Raw genomic sequence first — 20,142 nt, forward strand, 5'->3', positions numbered from 1 at the left:
TCAAAGGCCACTGGATTCAGAAAGAGGAGAACCACAAAGCTGAGTGCAGTCCCAGGTAAGACCACAGGTTTGGGGTGCCAGTCTCAGGAAATACATGATCAATAAGCAGAATGAGAAGCTTCTTCTTCCCAACTGCCAGGGGTCCCAGCCAAGAAGAGGGTGAAGGACCCTCCCGACGTGGACACCATCCCCTCCAGAGGCAGGAGCTCGTAGGTGCACCGTGAGCTTCCTGGCACCCCACCTCCACAAGGACCCCCACTCATGCAACAACCTGAGCAGCTGGAGCAACACAGTCCAGATCTGCAGCCAGGCCTGTTGCCACATCATGCTGCCCTGGCACAGAGAAACACGAAAGAGGAGACAGCTGAATGTACTTCCAGAGACCCAAGGCATGTGGCCAGTGAGGACCACTTCCTGCTTCCTCACGCATCAAATGAAGATGGAAGGATCTGCTCTACCTCCTTCGTGGAGCTGTTGGGCAGCCCAGACAAACCGGTGGGGAAAAGGCACTGAAAACAGTTATTATCCTCTGCAACTCACAAATATGCCAAGTGTTTACTAGGGGCCAGGCACTTCATCTGCAGAGCATCTCACTCCATCCTTACAACGAGCGTATTGTCCGCACGTACAGATAAAGGAAGTCGGTTTCAAAGAGGGAACGGAACTTGTCCAGAACCATACAGCGCACAAGCAGTGCATCCTGGAGTGGGAAATGGCAACCCACTCCAGTATTCTTGTCTGGAAAACTCGAAGGACAGAGGCACCTGGAGGGCTACAGTCCAAGAGGTTGCAAAGAGTTGGACATGCCTGAGCATGCACACTGCTATTTAAACCCAAGTCTGGGACTTCCCTGATGGTCCAATGGTTAAGAATCCACCTGCCAATGCAGGGGACATGGGTTCCATCCCAGGTCTGGGAAGATCCCACATGCTGCGGAGCAACTAAACCTGTGCACCACAACTGCTGAGGCTGTGCTGTAGAGCCCGGGAACTGAAACTACTGAAGTCTGCACGCCTTAGAGCCCGTGCTGCACGAGAGGAGGCATTGCAATGAGAAATCTGCACACCACATCAGAGAAAACCCACGCGCAGCAACAAAGACCCGGTAAAGCCAAACAAATAAACAAAATAAAAATGAATAAACCCAAGTCTGTCTCTTTCTTTGCCCTACTTTCGATCACTCTGCTCTTCCTCCTACGCTACACACATGCCTGTCTTTCCCTCACACACAGACAGGCTGGGAGAGCAGTCCTGTTCCCCACAGCACTCAAGGTTCACTCGGACATCAGCTCACACTTAAAGAAGCCACAGGTCCCCCTCAAAGTCACCTCCAAGGGGAGTCTTACTCTGTGCAGCCTCAGATAGTGGCACCAAGACCCAGGGAAGCAAGTGACCCAAAGGCCATCTTGACTCTCAAAATAAGAAAGGTGCCAGGATGAATTATCTTCTGAAAACTGAGGCCCCTTCCAGTCCAAGTGTTGGAACAATGATTGGTGAGGACAATGCTGGGATGATGTGCAGAGACTGCCCTGCGTGGGGGTGGAGAGCACGACTGGGTCAGTGTTTTTTTTTCAGCTCACAGCAGTTGTAGAAGGTCAGCTTTCCAAATGGGCTCCAGTAGCGAGGGTGAAGGGCATAAACGGAAGGAACAGGGCCGTCCAGTGCTCCCACAAGGGGTGGAAAGAGAAGATGAACTCCGCCAGCAAGTCCAGGAACTAAGGGCAGGAATTCTCACTGAGAACTCCTCTGCATTTCTTAAAAGCTAACCTCTGCTCAAATCTAACTAGAAAGTTCATGGCTTCCTGCAGAATTCACAACACTTTCAAAGACAACTACATTGTGTGTTATCTCCGCCTCAATCCCTTCATTAATGTACAATGTCAACATCCAATGTTTTCCAAATTGTACTAAAAGATAATACCCTTAATACCACCTACCATATTCATCATCAAGATGATCACATGGACACACAATGTCGAACAGAGCAGCAACTATTTGGTTTTGGTTCTGTTTTGTTCATCTTAGACCAGAATGAAGCACTCCACAAGAGAACTCCATGACTAACACCCACCATTTCCCTGTAACACAACCGCTGCCCTCTTCACGCTGTGGACACCAAAACCCCCCAATCCCTCCATATCAGGATTGGCAATAAGGCCTCCAAAGAAAGATCCAGCTTAAAGATCCAGCATTAAAATTCTAAATCACATAACAAAATCTATTTCTGACTTAGCAGAGAGGACAGAGAGTTAGACCACTGAGTGCCTAACCAGAGGTAAAGCCTCACATGTTACCTCCACGGTCTAAACAACAGTGTCCACCCTACATGCTTATTCCTTGAAGAAATCTTGGTGAGTCACAGCTTCAGGTCAACAGCAACAGAACATTCATGTATAAAAGGCTGGCTCTACAGAGACCATCACTGTGTCCAACCTAGCAGTATTCCAAGAGATACCTTGAACTTCTGCAACTTAAGACATGGAAACCCCCTGAGTAAGCACACAGAAAGAGTATCATGACCAACAGTCTCTTGGACCAATCAGGACACAAGGGGACATGGCTGCCCGCAAGGGAAGCACAGAACAAGACCCTCTTTTAGGGCAGTGGAGGTCTCCCCTTCCCCAGCACTTAGTGATCACAGGGGCAGCTTCTTACATGGGGTTCCAGATCATATGGCCTCACCCTACCAGACGAAGACGAGAAGGCTCTTGCCCATACTTACTGAGGGCTGAAACTCCAGGCATTCTTCCTCAAAGTCAGGGTCTACCTGATGAAAAAGAATCATTAGGAAATTAAAACATCCATTGCTTTCTCAAGGACTCGGCCCCGCTTGCAGGAGACATCAAGGCCTGCGAACATCTTTGGACAGCTAAGAACCTATCCCTTCCCTCTGTTCACGAAACCAGCATGCCACAACAACAACACACGTCACATGAGTACAACACACACGGAACAACAATCTACCAGTAACTGACAGATGGCTCTCAAGTGTAGACAGAGGAACACAGAGAATCCACTAGCAAAGCAACAGTTAAAAGCCTGAAATAAATAAAAGATCAGTATCCAGTCATTGATAATCCTGCTTATTTCAAGTTAGAAATAAAAAAAAGTGGTCTGGCTTTCAGCAAGAGTTACATTCACCCCAGAACATAACAGATAATGCAACATCCAGTGACCTCCGGCAAACCATGTCACCGACATTTCTCAGAGCTGGTTAGCTGGGCCCAGTTTCTATGGCTCCATTATAAATTTCAACTTAGTCTTGATCTTCGGCTCTTCAGTATATCAAAAATCATCGGTTCACACAAGTGTCAGGCATCCCAGAGGGTTTGGCACATTTAGACTGAGGTCAGCTGCCACAGTCTGATGCCCACACATCACCTTGCAAATCTCTGAGCAGTCTCACCAGTGGTGCCAGCCAACAGCAGGAGTCTTTTGATGTACGGCTAGAGTCGGGTATGAATATGCATCGTACATCTTCCAGCAGGTCAGAGTAAAGTGCAACAGCTGCCACACGGTAAGATGACTCCTTAATTAATACAAAAATTAAAAGGAAATTTTCCTCCCATGCTTCATCGCTGAGTCTTGCTTTCCTCAAATACCCTTCATGGGCATTTAAAACACACTTCCTTGATGTTTTACATTCCTATAAGTAAAGGATCTTGGCGAATCCACTGATTCTGTGAGCAAGCTCTATAAAATCACGTAATTCTTTATGTGTTTTAATGCGTCTAGCTTTACATACCATGTTGCACTACAGCCGAGTCTTGGTCATTTACCTTAGGATTAGGGTTGGTAAACAATAAGATGTGGGGAGAGTAGTATCCAAGAGCAAAATAGAAAGATAATCCTAAAGCCCAGATTAGTGTGATTTTTTTTTTTTAAGATCTATTCTCTTAGCCACCTTCAAATACATCTCACCCTTGAACAAGGCTGAAGTTAATGGGTATATAATTTATAGTTGGCCCTCCAAATTTGGTAGCTCAGACAGTAAAGAATTTGCCTGCAATGAAGGAGACCCGGCTTCGATCCCTGGGTCAGGCAGATCTCCTGGAGATGAGAATGGCAACCCACTCCAGTATTCTTGCCTGGAGATATCCATCAACAGACCACGGTGTTGCAAAGAATTGGACTCAACTGAATGACTAACATTTTCACTTTCTCCAAATTTGCGATTCCTCCACATCTGCAGTTCTTCTGCATTCTCAAATTCTACCAGCCACAGAAACTGTTTAGTTATGCAGCATTTACTATTGAAGAATGTGCTCAGTCGCTCAGTCATGTCCGACTCTTTGTGACTCCATGGACCATAGCCCACTTGGCTCCTCTGTCCACGGAATTTTCCAGGCAATACTGGAATGGGCTGCCATAACCACAGGTAACTGGACCTGTATAGTTCAAATCCATGTCATTCAAGAGCCAAATATAAACAATAGAGTATTATTAACTATAGTCAGCATGCTGGACATGACATTCTCATGACAGCATTGTTTTCTAACTGACTTTCTCCCCACATCTTGATCAGAATCCCTGTCAAATGTTAAAATGTGTTCATTATTTTTGCTTCTTGTTCATAAGTAGGGAAATAAGGTGGAAGGAAACAGAGAAACAGAAGGAAAAGCTAGGTAACAGAGCAGCACCCTAAGTCTCTAACTACCCAACGGCTACAGGTAAGTGAGGAAAGAGAAGTGCATTACCATAGAAAGAGAAAAATCACAGGGCTGCCACCTACCTCTGCTGCTAAGTAATGCCCGGTAGCAAGATGCTTGAAACGGAAGAGGCTGTTCCAGTACCCTGCTCCTCCCCGACATGGGTCATGTTGGACCACCTGCAAGAAGAGAAATGATTAATAGGAGTAGAAGAAATGTCAACCCATATAAGGATGACACTGAATCTGAAATATCACATAGAAGTCATAGTTCAGAAGTGATGTTTCCTAGCTGACAAACAATTATTATCTTCCAATAAAACTGCTCCAAGGATCTCATGTAATTTTAAGTAATATTTCTCCAAAGGAGAAGTAGAGTCCCCTAATTAACATGAAATGGTTGTAAAACAAAGTTCAATTGGTTTTCAGATTATCTGCCTTAATCATAAGGAAGAAGCTAAGATTCTGGACTTCATCCACAAAAGGTAAAACAAACAAAAATGAGTCTCATGAAAACCTGTAACAGCAACCTATCTATGCCCTTGTGCCTTGTGGCACATGCCCAAGTCTGTGCTCTGAAGCCAGACACTCACAGTGCCTGGAACAAGTTACTACAACAATAAATGTAACTGGCATCTGCTCAGGATGGAATACTGGCAATGGTAGTTGGTGCCATAATCAGACAGTACACACAGTACAGGGACTTGCCACAGACAATGAGAAAACTACATAAAACAGACAAAACGACTGGGTACTGATGCTGGATGACACAGAGTTCACAACTGTGCTCTCTGAGGAAAGGGAAAGAAGGTGATCTTCATGACCGCTCCAGTTTCCGGCTGGGAGGTCCTCTTCGGATGGAAGCATCAGGAAGGAGAACTCACATAGAGTGCTCCAGTCTCAGTGGGTTGAGTAGATACGTCAGAATTCAAGGAGACTGAGGGGAGAATACAGAGCTCCCCAGAAAGAAACTCCAGAAATCTGCACGGGGCCTCCTATAGTCTTTGGTTGAACATGAAGCTGCATGTGTGTACAGCAAGACTCTTCCCCTCCCCGCCCAAGGCCTAATATAAAATGAGAGGGAAGTGGTAAGCTCAACAATCTGGGAGATCACATTCGGCTAGAAGGTTTCTGACCTACCCAGCTAGAGGAGTGACTAGTTGAACACCTGGGGCATTCAGTATAGACAATGAAAGGGTCATATCTTAGGAGCTGGCCTAGCACAGCCCCCAAAACAAATGCTACAGTACACGTGACCTAATGAAGCTTTGCAACAAACCTCCAAAGGATCAAAGCGATCCAGAACTTTCTTTGTCTGACAAAACAAAAGTCAATACTCTTTAAAGGAAAGCAGCAGAATCTGGATTCTCAACACAGTGACATCACAATGTATGGCATATTATCATAAAGCAGTGGACAGGCAAGAATCAGAAAAATGTGACCCTTCAGACACAAAGGATCCAGTCTGTCCACGGGGGTTGGTGGGGGCTGGAAAAACACGTGAGAAATAGTAACCCTCAAATTTCCCACTTTGATACATATGCACAAATCTCAAGAAACTCAATGACTTCAAAGTAGCATAAATACATACACACTCACACAATCATTAAGACACATAATAAGATAAATATAAACCAGAAATAAAAAGAAAATTTTTTAAGTAGATAGGGGAAAAAAACTAGGGCTTTTTTTTTTTTTTTTTTTAAGTAGCTAAGAGGCAGAAAGCTATGGCTTCCCTGATAGCTCAGTTGGTAAGGAATCCCTCTCCAATGTGGGAGACCTGGGTTCAGTCCTTGGGTTGGGAAGATCCCCTGGAGAAGGGAAAGGCTACCCACCCCAGTATTCTGGCCTGGAGAATTCCATGGACTGTACAGTCCACGGGGGTCACAAAGAGTCAGACACGACTGAGAAACTTTCACTTTCGGGGGAAAAAAAGACAAAAAAGGGAAAAAAGAAAAGAAAACCAGTGAATTCACATCAGGAAATAATGCATGCAAGACAACAATGGATTAGCGTCTTCAAGTAGGAAAAGAGAAAACTGTTTACATAAAATTTCATTGTCAACAAAAATACCTTTTGTGAATGAAGGCTGTATGAAGTAATCAGAATCTTTAATACACTGCAGTTTGGAACACACAATAGTGCCAACAAGATAGAGCAGCCTTTCCTCAAAAGGTTAAATGAAGTTACCATATGCCCCACAATCCCACCCAGAGAGAACTGAAACGCCTCACAGAAGCTCGTACCCGAATGTTCACAGCAGCAGTCTTCACAACAGCCCCAAAGAACAAATAATCCAAATGCCAATGAAAAATAAAATATGGTAAATATGGCGTGTCCATACAATGGAATATTGTTTGACATAAAAGGAAATTAAATATGGATATGCAGGGCAATATGGATGAACTCTGAAAACTATATGCTACGTAAAAGAAGTCAGATACAAAGGACCACATATTGTAGGATACCATGTATATGAAATGTTCAACACGGGCAAATCTAGAGAGATAGAAAGTGGGGCAGTGGTCACCAGAGGCGGGGAGGGGGCAAGTCTGAAGAGAAATGAGGTGTGATTGCTAGGAGTCCAGGGCTTCTTTTGGATCTACTAAAAACCATGGAGAACTATACACTTTATCTGGGAACTGTGTGATGTATGAATTGTATCTCCATGCAGCTTTTATCTCAAAAAAGGAAAAATATATATTTTTTTAAATTAAGGTGAAATAAAGGTATCTTCACAAATATAAAGCTACTTTCTTATTTTCAAATGAGAGCTGAGAGAGTTGGCCAGTGGTGGACCTGCCCTACAAGAAATGATAAAGAAGTTCTTTAGGCTGAAGGAAAATAATTCCAGATGAAAACTCAATTTACACCAAGGAATGAAGTGCTGGAGAGGATAACTATGTGGATGAAAGTCGTTCAGTCATGTCTGACTCTGCGACCCCAGGGACTATACAGTCCATGGAATTCTCTAGGCCAGAATATGGGAGTGGGTAGCCTTTCCCTTCTCCAGGGCATCTTCCCAACCCAGGGATTGAACCCAGGTCTCCCTCATTGCAGGCGGATTCATTACCAGCTGAGCCACAAGGGAAGTCCAAATATGTAGATAAAAGACTCCTAATTTCTCATTTTCCCATGTTTTTAGCATACAAATGACTCCTTAAACAAGGCAAAGTAAGTAAAAATGCACTATTGAGTTTATATATATATATACACACACACACACACACACACACACACACACACAGTGGTAAAACATAAGAGAATAACACCAAGAGGACAGGAAGGGAGAAAGAGAAGTAGGGTTGGCCCTTTAACAATACTGGTTTGAATTGCATGGGTCCACTTACACATGGGTTTTTCCATATTAAATATTACAGTTCTACATGGTTGGATGAACTCACGATGCAGAGGAACCATGAACACAGAGGGCCAACTATCAGTTATACACAGATTTTCAACCATGCAGAGGGCAAGTGTCCCTAACTCCCACATTGTTCAAGATTCAACTGTACACTATTGTAAAGTTCTTACTTCACATGGGAAAAGATTAACACTATGTAAAACTGACAGGGAATATGCCGAAGATGTATAATGAAAATCCTAAATCATGATGAGAAATATAAGATACATGGTGTTGTCTTCCTTCTTTTATTTTGAAGGGGCCCTTTTGTTTCTAAAATCTTCAAGAAAACAATAAAAAAGGAATAAATTCAGTGTTTCCCTAGGCTATTCAGAGGGAAAACTGGCAGGAAAAGGTTTTGGGGGGGAGTAAAAATTAAGACAGTTGTTTATTATTAGAAGAAAAAATATAGATGTTCTGAAGTAGACTTGTAAGTAACCAACGTTTTCAAAGTCTATACGACAGAAACTCTCCTCAAAAGGTTGCATGTTTCATTCATTTCAACTAATTTGCAAGTGAAGAAGATGCAGTACTTTAAGTTTCTAAAGTCAGTCACAGTTACTTCTGTAGGGTTCTGATATTCTTAATAGTTTTTTGCTTTATGTGTCAAGTCCCAGGTTCCTACAGCCTGGATATATTGCCCTTCAAGATCTGGTCTCCGAGAACAGTTTCTGTTTTGTTTCGCAGGACGATCCTCTGCTCCTCCTCAAATGAGGTTACTGAGTTCTAAACCAAGGCTGCCTGCTATTTCCAAGTCCACATCAGCATCTTACAAGAAGTGACCTACTCTGTTCATCTCTTCTTTCTGAAATATAGGTTATCCTGTTAGTAGCAGCTCAGATGCTAGTGCCTTCAGGAAGTCTTTCTTAAACCCTTGCCCAACCTCAAACTCCTTCATCACCTCCAGAGGACAAGGAATGTGCCTCCCATCACCTTCACCATCCAGTTATCAGATGGGCATCTTTTTGTCCTGTCACCAATATGCACTCACCTACCATCATGCTGGTTAGGCACTTGATCACTTGTTGTGATACATAACTGAGCAAGGGAAAGAAAAATACAGAAGCAAGAGATGATTGGATGACCCAGAGAAGGGAAATTGGAAATTTTCAGGTGAGAGTTGGGTTACCGTGCATCCTTCTGATACGGCGTGATGTGTTTGTTTCTCTTAGTTATCCCAAGTCATCCCTTGGAACAAGGTAGGTTGAAGTACCTGGATCTGACTTTATTCCTATAAACCCATGCATCCTTTCTCCCTGCCTGCCCTGCGCCGTCCCTTACCTCCACCTCCCACAGGGCTTTTGAGCTGGTGGCAGATGTGGCAGACTGCCGGCCGGTGGTTCTCAGAAAGACATGCTGCTTCTTCCTGTGCTCGTCACAGGTAAGAAACTTCTCCTGCTCGGCATGGAACAGCCTCACCACGTCACCCTGCAAGTCGACACACAGAGGGGTTAAGGAAAGTGCATTTTAAGAGAGAACTGAAGACGAGCCAAGTGCTGCCCAGCCAGTCATGTATCCAACTTACCCCCTTTAATATGTCATCTTTGTTGTCACTCCATTTCATGAAAAGGACTATTTTCCAGCTTGTGTTACAGTTGACGGAATTGACCTGGAAAGCAAATTTAAGAGTTATTTTTTCACATATCCCTCAACAACTATGTCTTCCTGCCCCAAAGGGCCTCACCTCTGTCCAAGAAACAAGATTGTGCTTCAGCCCTCCAAGCGTAAAGACTGGCATCATTAAGACCATAGAACTTGCACATTCAATTGACCTGTTAGAAGTCTCTGGTAATAAATGGATAATTTCTACCAATCGCTATGTATATTCCAGCTGTGGCTAAGGGAAGTAAGTTTCACCCTTCTGGAATGACATCTTCTTTGCAGCCACTGTTTGTACACTAAAGACATTCTATGCACTGGGCCAACATTCACTAATATATTTAATCCTTAGCAACACCCTAAAAGGGCTTCCCTGGTGGCTCAGTGGTAAAGAATCTGCCTTCCAGTGCAGGAGATGCAGGGTGGATCCATGGGTCAGGAAGATCTCCTGGAGGAGGGCATGGCAATTCACTCCAGTACTCTTGCCTGGGAAATCCCATGGGCAGAGGAGCCGGTGGGCTATAGTCCATGGGGTCACAAAACGGATGGTGACTTGGTGACTAAACAACAACCACCACCACCCTGAAAAATAGCAATAACCATCATGTCCATTTCAGAGGTAGGAAAACTGATACCTGGGGAGACTGGGTAATGAATCTACAGTCACAGAGGTAGAGAAGGGCAGATTCGGGATCTGAATCCATAATATCTGACTCCAGACCTTGTGCCCTCCACCATTAAGCAAATATTCATGTCACAATCAAGCTACTGTCCTTGTGTCCTGTAATTGCCAATTACTTTAAGTAGATGTATTGCCAAAAGCAAGATGTTACTCTTGCAGGTGTGTTCATAGCTGCCAACGTAGGGGAATTAGTGAAAGGGTCTCTCTTTAGGGGACTAATTAGAAAAGGGTGCTCCTCTAGCCAAAAAGCATTGGTACAAGGGAGCCTCCTCTGGTTTAAGAAATTAGAAAAATGGTCTCCCAGTGATACAAAGCTTAGCAAACTGAGGCCTGAAATGACTATCAGCTCCCACTGACGGAACAGGCTTACACAGCCTCGTGTGACAGGCCTGGCTTTGAGTCTTGGTTTCCTCGCCTGTAAAATGGGTACACTGTCCTGAGTCAGGACTCAAGTCACTGTCAGCATGCCCATGCTCTGGTCTCAGGAAGGCTGAGGGCTCCCATAGCACATGCTGCTCACAAGTCGTAACTGGATTTCTCTTACCTCATTGCAGCCTGGGTTATCCACCAGCTGATGGCTGCTGGCATGTAAGGGCTGGCCGGCATTCACGGGGTTCAGAACAACCTTGTCACCTATGACCACCTGAAAAACAAAGAACCCACAGAGCGTTTCACAAAAAAAAAACATCAGGACTGCAGAATGAGCAGTGGCTAGTTTGGGGAGAAGCCATAAGAGTCTACATAGAAGAAGGCTCAGTTTCCAGCAGGTAGAATGATACGGCACAAAGGCACAGTTTTAAAAGCCTGACCCTGATCAGGAGGGGGTGATATTTACAAGACTAAAGGTAAATTTTTGCCCACAATTGTTATTGATTACCTAAAGATGCTTTCAAAGTTAGTCTAAGCAGGAAGAAAAAAGCCCTCCCTCTGTTAGATTCAGTTAAGGCACTAAGTTTTAGGGGTAGAAGCAGAATATTGTCTGAAGTAAGTCTTTACCTTTGAGAAAATAAAGCTATACATTTATAAAGCAATGACTTTTATACTTTTTTGAAAAGTCATATTAAGAAATATGTTTTCTATTATGACCTGGTCATACATACTTATGTAGATATATGTGTATATGTATGTGTGTATACATACATATATGCATGTATGCACAGATATACATATCTCTTTATCTAACACAAAAGTTACCCACGCCAAACAATCTTATCCCCATTATGTTCAACACAGCTTGATACAATCTATTCTATTCCACTTTCTAAAATAAAAGTCACAAATTACTAAATTGATCTCTTAGCCTATACGTAGATAGATACCCTGTCCTTTGAAAAACACTATTCTACAAGTGCTCAAAAAAACACTATTCTACAAGGGTAAGAATTCAAAACCATCTAATTTTCTCAACCAAGGCACAGATAAAAAGATAAGCATAAAGGACAGGGAAGCAAAGGACATGCTAGAGATGAAGTTCAGAACAAAGCACCCTTCCTTGTCTATTATCACGGAAGCAGAAGGAAAAAGAATGGAAAGGATGGTTTCCTAAGATGTAAAACCCATCTCTTCTCAGTTTGATGCATTTGGGGAAGACATACTATCAAATTTTCTCTAACTCCAAATGAATATAATTATGTTCAGTACATTAAAAAAAAACCCCAAACATTTGGCTGAAATGTAAGCTTTTCTGGACGAGTTCTTTTATACTCAGCTGATGATCACTGCTGTATACCAGCTGCCCGGGTGGGGGTGGGTGGTGTGCCCTGGCACTAGATACTTCAGGTATATTGTATATACTTTAATACACACACATATAAACTAAAACATTTTGAAACTACCCGGAGTTTGTATACTTAAATATTAAAAAATGGCAAAATTCAGTTTCAGGTGGAGGCTAGCTGAGCATTTGGTAAGAATTTCACACTGTTTAAACCCATATTTCTTTTGGTAGAAACAACTATTTTAGAATCTTAACAAGGTTAGAAATACTGATGATAGCATTTATACATAGTGATAGGTAAGTATACGACCACATAAGCACACAGTAAGGTAGATAGTATCAGGACGGTTCTAAGTGGCCCTGGAAAGGATGACTTATAACTTTCTGGGGCTTTATAACTTAATGACCTCCCCTACCCAGAAGAGCGCAGCTCACAGCCAAACACAGGCACCGAAATGGAATGAAGAACCCGCAGAGTTACTGACAAAGAACAACTGAGGCTAATCCTAAAATCCACTCTCCTTCTCTGCTCAATCTACTTCTTTTCCATCCTCTGTTCTAACTTTACTTCCCAAATAGCAAAGCACTTCTACTCTACCACTGATATAGAAGGAGGGGCATAGTCCCCAGGACAGTAATACACGACAGCAGCTTTCGTGGTAAAGTTACCGAGGTAATGGGCTGCTCGTATGAATTTTTTCAGAAGCCCAGTAGGAAAAATAGAGCTACTGTATGTAGGTCACACTTCACTCCAAATTTCCCTGTTTCCCAAACACTGGTTTCCATAGTGAGTCCCTTCTCCTCCTACAGGATAGGCCTCTGGCTCCAGCTTTAAATTTCTTCTAGTTGACTCAAGCATGCAGTTATGGTTGGAGGCCTGGCATGGAGCACTCCTGGGGCTGGGAATGTGCACTTACACTGTCTCCGATGGATCGCAGCTTGTAGAATGGCTGAATGTAAAACCAGGACCCTTCGTTTCCGGCCTCATCCAATGTCACTCTCATGGCATTCTTCTCCAGCAGAGCCGGAAGCCTCTTATTCACAGTTAGGTATTTATTACTTTTCAGATGCAGTAGCTGAAAACCACCAAGAGAATAAGGTGCCTGTCAGCATGTCTCTGAATCTTTACCATTTCTCTTTCAGCCATATAAAATATGTATCAAACACTCCTCCCACCACTGAGCTGCCTGTGAAGTTGGAGAACCACAGAAGTGCCTAGGGCAAGGGGATGATTAGAAAAGGAGAAAGAGCAAAGGGAGCAGAAGTAGAAGGAAAAGGAGTAGAAAATTATTTCCCCCGCAAAACAGCCTTGGACGAGATGGATGTCATTCAGGTAGGTAAAGGGCGCTGTCCGATAGAATAGCACTCTTGCCATTGGTTACCAGGAAGGGGTCTAACCCCACGTAAAGGGTCTAAAGAACTGCAGTCTGAATATGCCCTGACACAAAGGTGGAGCTAAGGAAGGGCACTTCTGAACAAGAGACACAGTTCAATTTAATAGAGGACCCCATTAGGGGGATTGTCAATTCATTTGAAAAAACATGAGTGCTATGGTTTTCCACCTTGAATTTCTATTCTTAATACTTGGCAAGTGGGTACATGAAAGGGATGGAAAGACTGAAGATCTAGATGGGAAATGTCCCATAGTAAGTCTAGAGCAGGAAGAGTTAACCAAAGCTTCCCAACTCAACAGGCTGTAAGAGATGATAGAAGGGAATATGAAAGCTTGTCCAATCTCTGGAGACACGATAAGACTAGCAGGAGACACCACTGCCAACTGCCAGTATCCCCCTTTCCAGGTTCACAGGTAGTTTCTATAACACTCCAGGAGGTTTACAAACTGCCAGGGTTACTGGAAGTAGAGGAGTAACTTGTCTGATCCATGAGCCTCTGACATCCCCTAGGCATGATACCCAAGGGGAAGTTAATGCGTTCCCAAGCCTTCGTTCTTACTCTGATGAGTAGCCCTGATCCTCCATGCACCTACTGAGTTGTTGGATTTGGGTGGTGTGTAACCTGATATTACCTATTAGTGGATGTCAAGATCTAGGGGAAATAAGAAATATGAGGCAATGTGTGCTCAGAGGATACTCTGTGACAGGTCCCTGTCAATCATCATAGGCAGCAGACACCATTATTATTACCATTTTGCTAGTGAGACAGCTGAGGCATGGCAAGAATTCTTGCCCTAAATCTCAGAGGAGAAAAATTGGGAAGGAACTCCTCTGTCAGTTGTAAATTTAATATTAGCATTAGTAAAGAGAGGCAAAGTAGGACCTTGGGATTAACACAGACACGCTACAATATATAAAACAGATAAACAACAAAGACCTACTGGACAGTACAATAAACTATATTCAATATCTTGTAATTACCTTTAATGGGAAAGCATCTGAAAAAGAATGAATATATATACACACATGTATGTGTATAACTGAACCACTTTGCTATACACCTGAAACTTACGCAACATCGTAAACTAACTACACTTCAATTTTTTTTAATGGTTTTTTAAAAGCCATATTTGGCACTGGACTTCTCACAGACTGTTTTCTGCAAGGACAGACCCAGGCGGACTTTTTCTTTCCAGCAAAACCTGTGGTAGCTATTTCTTAAATTGGGTTTAATCCTTTCAAATGTAAAGGTACCAGAGATAAACAAGTAAACCTCATGACCCATTAGGTAAGACCTGAGAATCATCATCCAATATTCTACCTGAAGATACAGAATTGCTCTTATTACTTCTGGTGACCAGCCCTTGAATCAGTTTTTACCAAATATGAGGAACTTTCTAGGAATGTAAGTTAGGCAAGACCGCAACAGTCAGGCTTCTCTTTAGTTAGGAGCTTCCCATCTGAAAAATGTGGATAGTCTAAATTAACAGCTTCCAAGGACAGAAGTGGACTCTCACATTGAAAATGAACCAACTGAAAACCCAGCCTAATCAGAAGAAATGCCAGACCTTTTCCAATAAACTGGCTGTCTCCATGGAGTTTTATGTGTCCAAATAGGGTTTACTGTGCTTGCTCTTCATTTCACTCTTTGTAATGTTTCAGCTTCGTGACAGAAGTGTGGTTTTGGCCTACCTGGATCACGTTGCCATACTGGATCACGGTACCCAGCAATTTCCTGTTTTCAGTCTCATTCTGCTTCTTTTCCAAGTCTGCAGCATGCTGTTTATGGAGGAGGAAGACTGGTCACAAAGAGGCAACAATGCGTTTCATTTCTCTGCAGTGATGCAGAACCAACATAGCCAGTTCATACAGGAACCACAGAAATAAGTCAATATTACTACCTAAGTACACCCAGAGGCTAAGTGCAATGAGCAAGGGGTTTAACATTCCAACTCACTACGCCTTTGGCTTGTTGGCCTTTTTGACTTTTCAAAAATGTGTTCTTTCTTTTAAGGACTTCACAGATATCTGCTTAGGCTAAGACTAAGTCAAAAGCTTATATATTTTTAAAGAAAACAGGGTAAGGTTGGAAGGGAAATTGCATAGCCCTTTTATGATTTGCAAAGGTTGTCTTTATAGCTCTGGAGTCAAATAAAACAGGATTTAAATACTGGTTTTGTGAGCTGGATGTGTTATTTAACATCTGTGAGCCTCAGTTACTTCTTCTGTAAAATGAAAATAAAAACAGTACTCTCACCTCATAGGAATCACTTAGCATGGCATCTCATCACAGAAGGATTCATGGAGTGTTAATTTTTATTGTTATATACCAATTATAATTTATGTAATTTTCATGGCAGTTCCCTGAGGAGAAGATGATTATTCTAATTTAATAAAGAAGAAACAGACACGGAGAGATGAAAAAGTTTGGTTGACAATGCATAGTTGAATGCTGGCTACAAAAGGAGTTATTCCTGTTTTCTCTACTACTATGTATATTTGAAATTTTGCTTAATACTGTCATTTAAAAAAAATTACACAGCTACTAAGTAAGTAAGAGACAATCTCACACCCACATTTGGGTAAACTCCAGATTGATACGACTAGCCCAACTCTGGCAGCCTAGGGAACATGATACAGCTGAATAGAGAGTTTCCAAAACAGTCAGCCAAGGCCACCAGCCTGCAGAGTCCTTTTTCTTCATTTCCCTGTAGAACGCAGTAAGGACTGTTAACATATGATAACCATGCTCAAGGGGAACTAGCTTCATCCTAGGCAATTAAACTGCTGTTCCAACCCCTGACTCCCAAACTCAGACGAAGTAAAACCAAAGTAAAAAAACAGGGATTTCTTCTAATCTGATGGGTGATAAATGCCTGATGATGACCAGTAGTATCCTTCAGAACTGTTTCCAACGTTCTCTGCCTTGAGTCTCCCCTGGCCTTGAGACAAGATGCTAGCAGATGCCACGGGGTAACGGGTTTCCTTCCCAGGTCCCTGTTTCCACAGGACCCTTCAGACCTGATCCTGGTTCCACCACAAACCAACTTTACCATCTTGGCCAAGTTATTTAATCTCACTGAGCCTCACTAAGCATTCTCATCCACAAAACGAGGACAAAAATAAGCCTTTTTTTTTTTCCCCCCTCTCTCTCATCATGGAGATTAGAGAAAATGCATACTAGACACCAAACAGACATTCAACACATTTTAACTGTGATTGTTACGCGTAAGTCTCTGTAACTAAGAAATGTCCTAATGATGAGAATTTCAAAAAGTTGACTAAGTTGGCTGGATGAAGAATCTTCCCATTTCCATTAAGCTCAGCATCCACTCTGCCTCTACTGGAAAGATAGGTATTTTTAGGAAGGCATATCTTTTGAGAAAAATAAGCTGCAGGCAGCAATCCTAAACTGGAAACAAACCACGTTAAAGGAAGGTAAGGGTCTACCTATGTTCGTATAGATGACTGCAAGTTTACCCTATGTATCTCAACCCTTTAAAACAATGGTCTATTCAGAGGCTTCCCTCTTGCTCTTTTGGAATTAGTTACCAGTCTGCTGTTCTCAGGTACAAAAATATAATGGTTTCAAGACACATCCAGAAACAATAGAAGTGCAGACACCATAGCCATCCTTGGCATGCAACTGCCCTGGGCACGGTTCTTCCCCACTCTCTCTTCCTCTTCACAAACACCTTCCCTTCACTTCCTCCCACCTCCCTTCTCCCTGTTTTCATGCCCAAGCTGTACCCTCTCCAGAGAGCTCTCCAGTAACCACAGGTACTTTCCAAAGAAAAAAAACACCACTGGACTGAATCTACTTAGAAGGCAGGTTTATACTTTGGAGAAAGCCATTTATTCTTTCTGCCAAGCAGTTCTCAGCTAATAAGGACAGGAAATTGGAGAAAGAAAAAAATATATCAAAGGGTGGAAAAATCAATGAATTAAGGAAAATAAAACAACATTTTCCCAACAAACATGTTTTTTTTTTTTTTCCTTCTGCTCAACATGTCACACTGAAAGGATTCACCTTTAGAGAATCTTAAAGTAGTGTTTCTTGGACTTAATATAAGGGCTCCTGGTTAAGAGGGAAAATTCTCGTGGATATTCCTCTCTCAAGGATTTCCAGTGGCTTCAATCTAAGAAATATTAATCTAAAATATTAAGTTCCTGCCTATGCTCAGATTAAGGATAAAAGTGGTCATCCAATGGTCACCAGCATATCTAAAAGAAAATGTCAGATTAGTCACCAAGAAGGCCCGGATTTCATATTTAAGACTAATTTAACACCAGTAGCTCTAAAGATTAAATGGTAATCTTTAAATAAATTTAATCTTAAATTAAATGGCAAAAGGTAAAATCATAAGTGAAAATATACAACTGGAAAATAAATATCTAAGAATATCAAATATCATATCTGAAACTCCATTAAAAGATTTAATGATGACCAAGCCCACACATAACTACTAAGTAAACATTTCATGAATTAAGTTTATGAACCATTCTAAGAATTCAGTTTTGCTATAAGGGCTCTTTAAGAAGAAAACTCTCCCATTCATGTCATCTTTTACTAAGTGCATAAATACTGTATATGTGTTGAGTTCACAAGTCAGTCTTTAGGTAACTCCCTCCACGAAATAAATTAGTTCCCTTCCCTTGGTTTTATGGATATAACTGACATATAATTTGGCTTTCAGGAAAAAAAAATCCATCCTGATTTTTAGTTCAACAGGTAAAGCAAAAGGTTGATAAAAAGGAAGTAAGGTACAACCTATGCCCAGGCCCACTGATCAAGGTTGATTTAACCTTGGAAAAAACATATTAAATCTCTCAAGTGTATTCTAAAGATGAGTCCACACTTGGACAGTGGATTTGTACTACCCCTTCTGAAGGATAATCTGGCAATATCCACCAAAAAGTTGGTCAACGGGTATAACTTTGACTTAGCCATCCTTTTTCCAGGAATTTCTTCTAAGAAGTAAACAGGCATGCACATGAGGCCATAACCACTCCCCTCCCCTCCCCCAGAATGGAAAAAAATTGTCAGGATCCTAAGTATTTCTGAACTCCATAGGGATTGCCTATCTAAAATTACAGTACTGCTATACCATGGAGTTATCAAGTAGCCATGAAAAATACAGAACTACTTATTTATTCATGACAAAGTAAGTGGGGAAATAAGCAGGTGAAAGAAAGAGAAGTGAGACGGCATGCCCCTATTAATACTTTAACATACAGAGATACAGGAATAATAGGGGGTTGGAGACTGGGACACACACCAAATATAAAACCAAGATTATCTTTGAGGTAATTTAGATTTAGAGAGCATACCATTTTTTTTCCCTTTTCTTACTCATGTGTTTTTGAAATTCACTTCTTACAATACTCACATGTCATTTTTTCAGAAGCATCTTCATCCTATCTCCATGGCAAGAAGCCTGGGTTTTTAAAAAGCTTTATGAGCAAAACAGAAATAGAGACACAGACGCAGAGAACAAACATATGGACGCTAAGGGTGGGGAGGCAGAGTGGGATGAATTGGAAGAGTGGGCCTGACATATATAGACTACTGAGTGTAAAATAGATAACTAATGAGGACCTGCTGTACAGCACGGGGATCTCTACTCAGTGCTCTGTGGTGACCTAAATGGGAAGGAAATCCAAAAAAGAGGGGATATATGAAAACCTATAGCTGCTTCACCTTGCTGTACAGTAGCAACTATAACAACATCATAAAGCAACTACATCCAGTAAAAATTAATTTAAAAATAAAAGTAAATAAACAGCCACCTTAAATGTGCTACCTTTTCGATATTTAAAAAGAATCCCAATAAATCAAGTACCTGTTGCTCTTTTCCTTGCACAATGACTTGAGGACAGTTCCGAATTTCTAAAGAAGAAATGGCACTCCATGCTATGCTCTCTACCACCACTATTCACCATGGGCATTACTGTGTTTCCCTAAGCAACATCAAGGCCAATCCCATCACAGTCACCTGCTATTTTATTTCCGAAATAGAGAAACCATTATTACATTACCACAGAGAGGTCACTGGAGCAGTGGGGAAAGGTTATTTAAGGTCAAAAAACTCTGAATTACATAACATGATATTGAATTAAGGCCTCTGAAAATAAGCAACGCAGGACCCAGGCTTCAGAAGACAATAAAGACTCATCACTCCTCTGGTTCTTCCCAGCTTAAAGTAACAGATCATTTCTCAGAACCAAAACAATGTAGGTGCTATTTCAAGGTAACAGACAGAAACACTGTCAGGAAATGCAGTCAAGGCCCGAAGAACAAATTATATGATTTGCTAAGGGTAGGGGAACCTCATTCTGCCAAGAGTCTTGGGAAATCATGACCAGCGGGGTTAGCATCCAGTTCTCTCTGAAAGAAGACACACACAGCGACCAGCCACTAGATGTCACTGTCCTTCAGAGAGCTGGCGGCATGTTGCACAGCCTAGGCAAAAGGAAGTCAAAGTGGTCTAGACAACTAATTCCTTAAATGGCATTAATTTAAAATAATCTGACCTTTGATTGGGGTGCTCCACAGTAGTTGACAAAAATAAAAATGAAAACCCCCCGGAGACCGGCCATCCACCCCCAAAGGCAAGCGGCTTCCCAAAATACAGCATTTTAATGACGACACTAGAGCATGTGAATGACTCTCAGACACGAGGGGGGGAAAAATGTCCAA

The 20,142-nt window shown here is 42.1% G+C and overlaps 1 protein-coding gene across 11 annotated transcripts in view; it reads right to left on the reverse strand.

Moving 5' to 3' along the window:
* The window catches only part of ITPR1 (inositol 1,4,5-trisphosphate receptor type 1), a 354,068-nt gene that overhangs the window by 196,784 nt on the left and 137,142 nt on the right, over positions 1–20,142 (reverse strand). For 8 of the 11 annotated variants that reach the window (XM_055556993.1, XM_055557003.1, XM_055556994.1 and 5 more), the window contains 8 exons: positions 15,135–15,221; positions 12,966–13,124; positions 10,876–10,974; positions 9,576–9,659; positions 9,332–9,478; positions 4,732–4,827; positions 3,406–3,528; positions 2,722–2,766 (listed from right to left, as the gene is read on the reverse strand). In XM_055556993.1, the coding sequence (XP_055412968.1) occupies positions 2,722–2,766; positions 3,406–3,528; positions 4,732–4,827; positions 9,332–9,478; positions 9,576–9,659; positions 10,876–10,974; positions 12,966–13,124; positions 15,135–15,221 (840 nt within the window). Of the gene's footprint in view, positions 1–2,721; positions 2,767–3,405; positions 3,529–4,727; positions 4,828–9,331; positions 9,479–9,575; positions 9,660–10,875; positions 10,975–12,965; positions 13,125–15,134; positions 15,222–20,142 lie in introns of all 11 variants that reach the window. The other 3 variants (XM_055557002.1, XM_055556999.1, XM_055556998.1) reach the window with 2 other exon arrangements.

This window comes from Bubalus kerabau, chromosome 20, assembly GCF_029407905.1.
Source record: "Bubalus kerabau isolate K-KA32 ecotype Philippines breed swamp buffalo chromosome 20, PCC_UOA_SB_1v2, whole genome shotgun sequence".
NCBI lineage: Eukaryota > Metazoa > Chordata > Mammalia > Artiodactyla > Bovidae > Bubalus > Bubalus kerabau.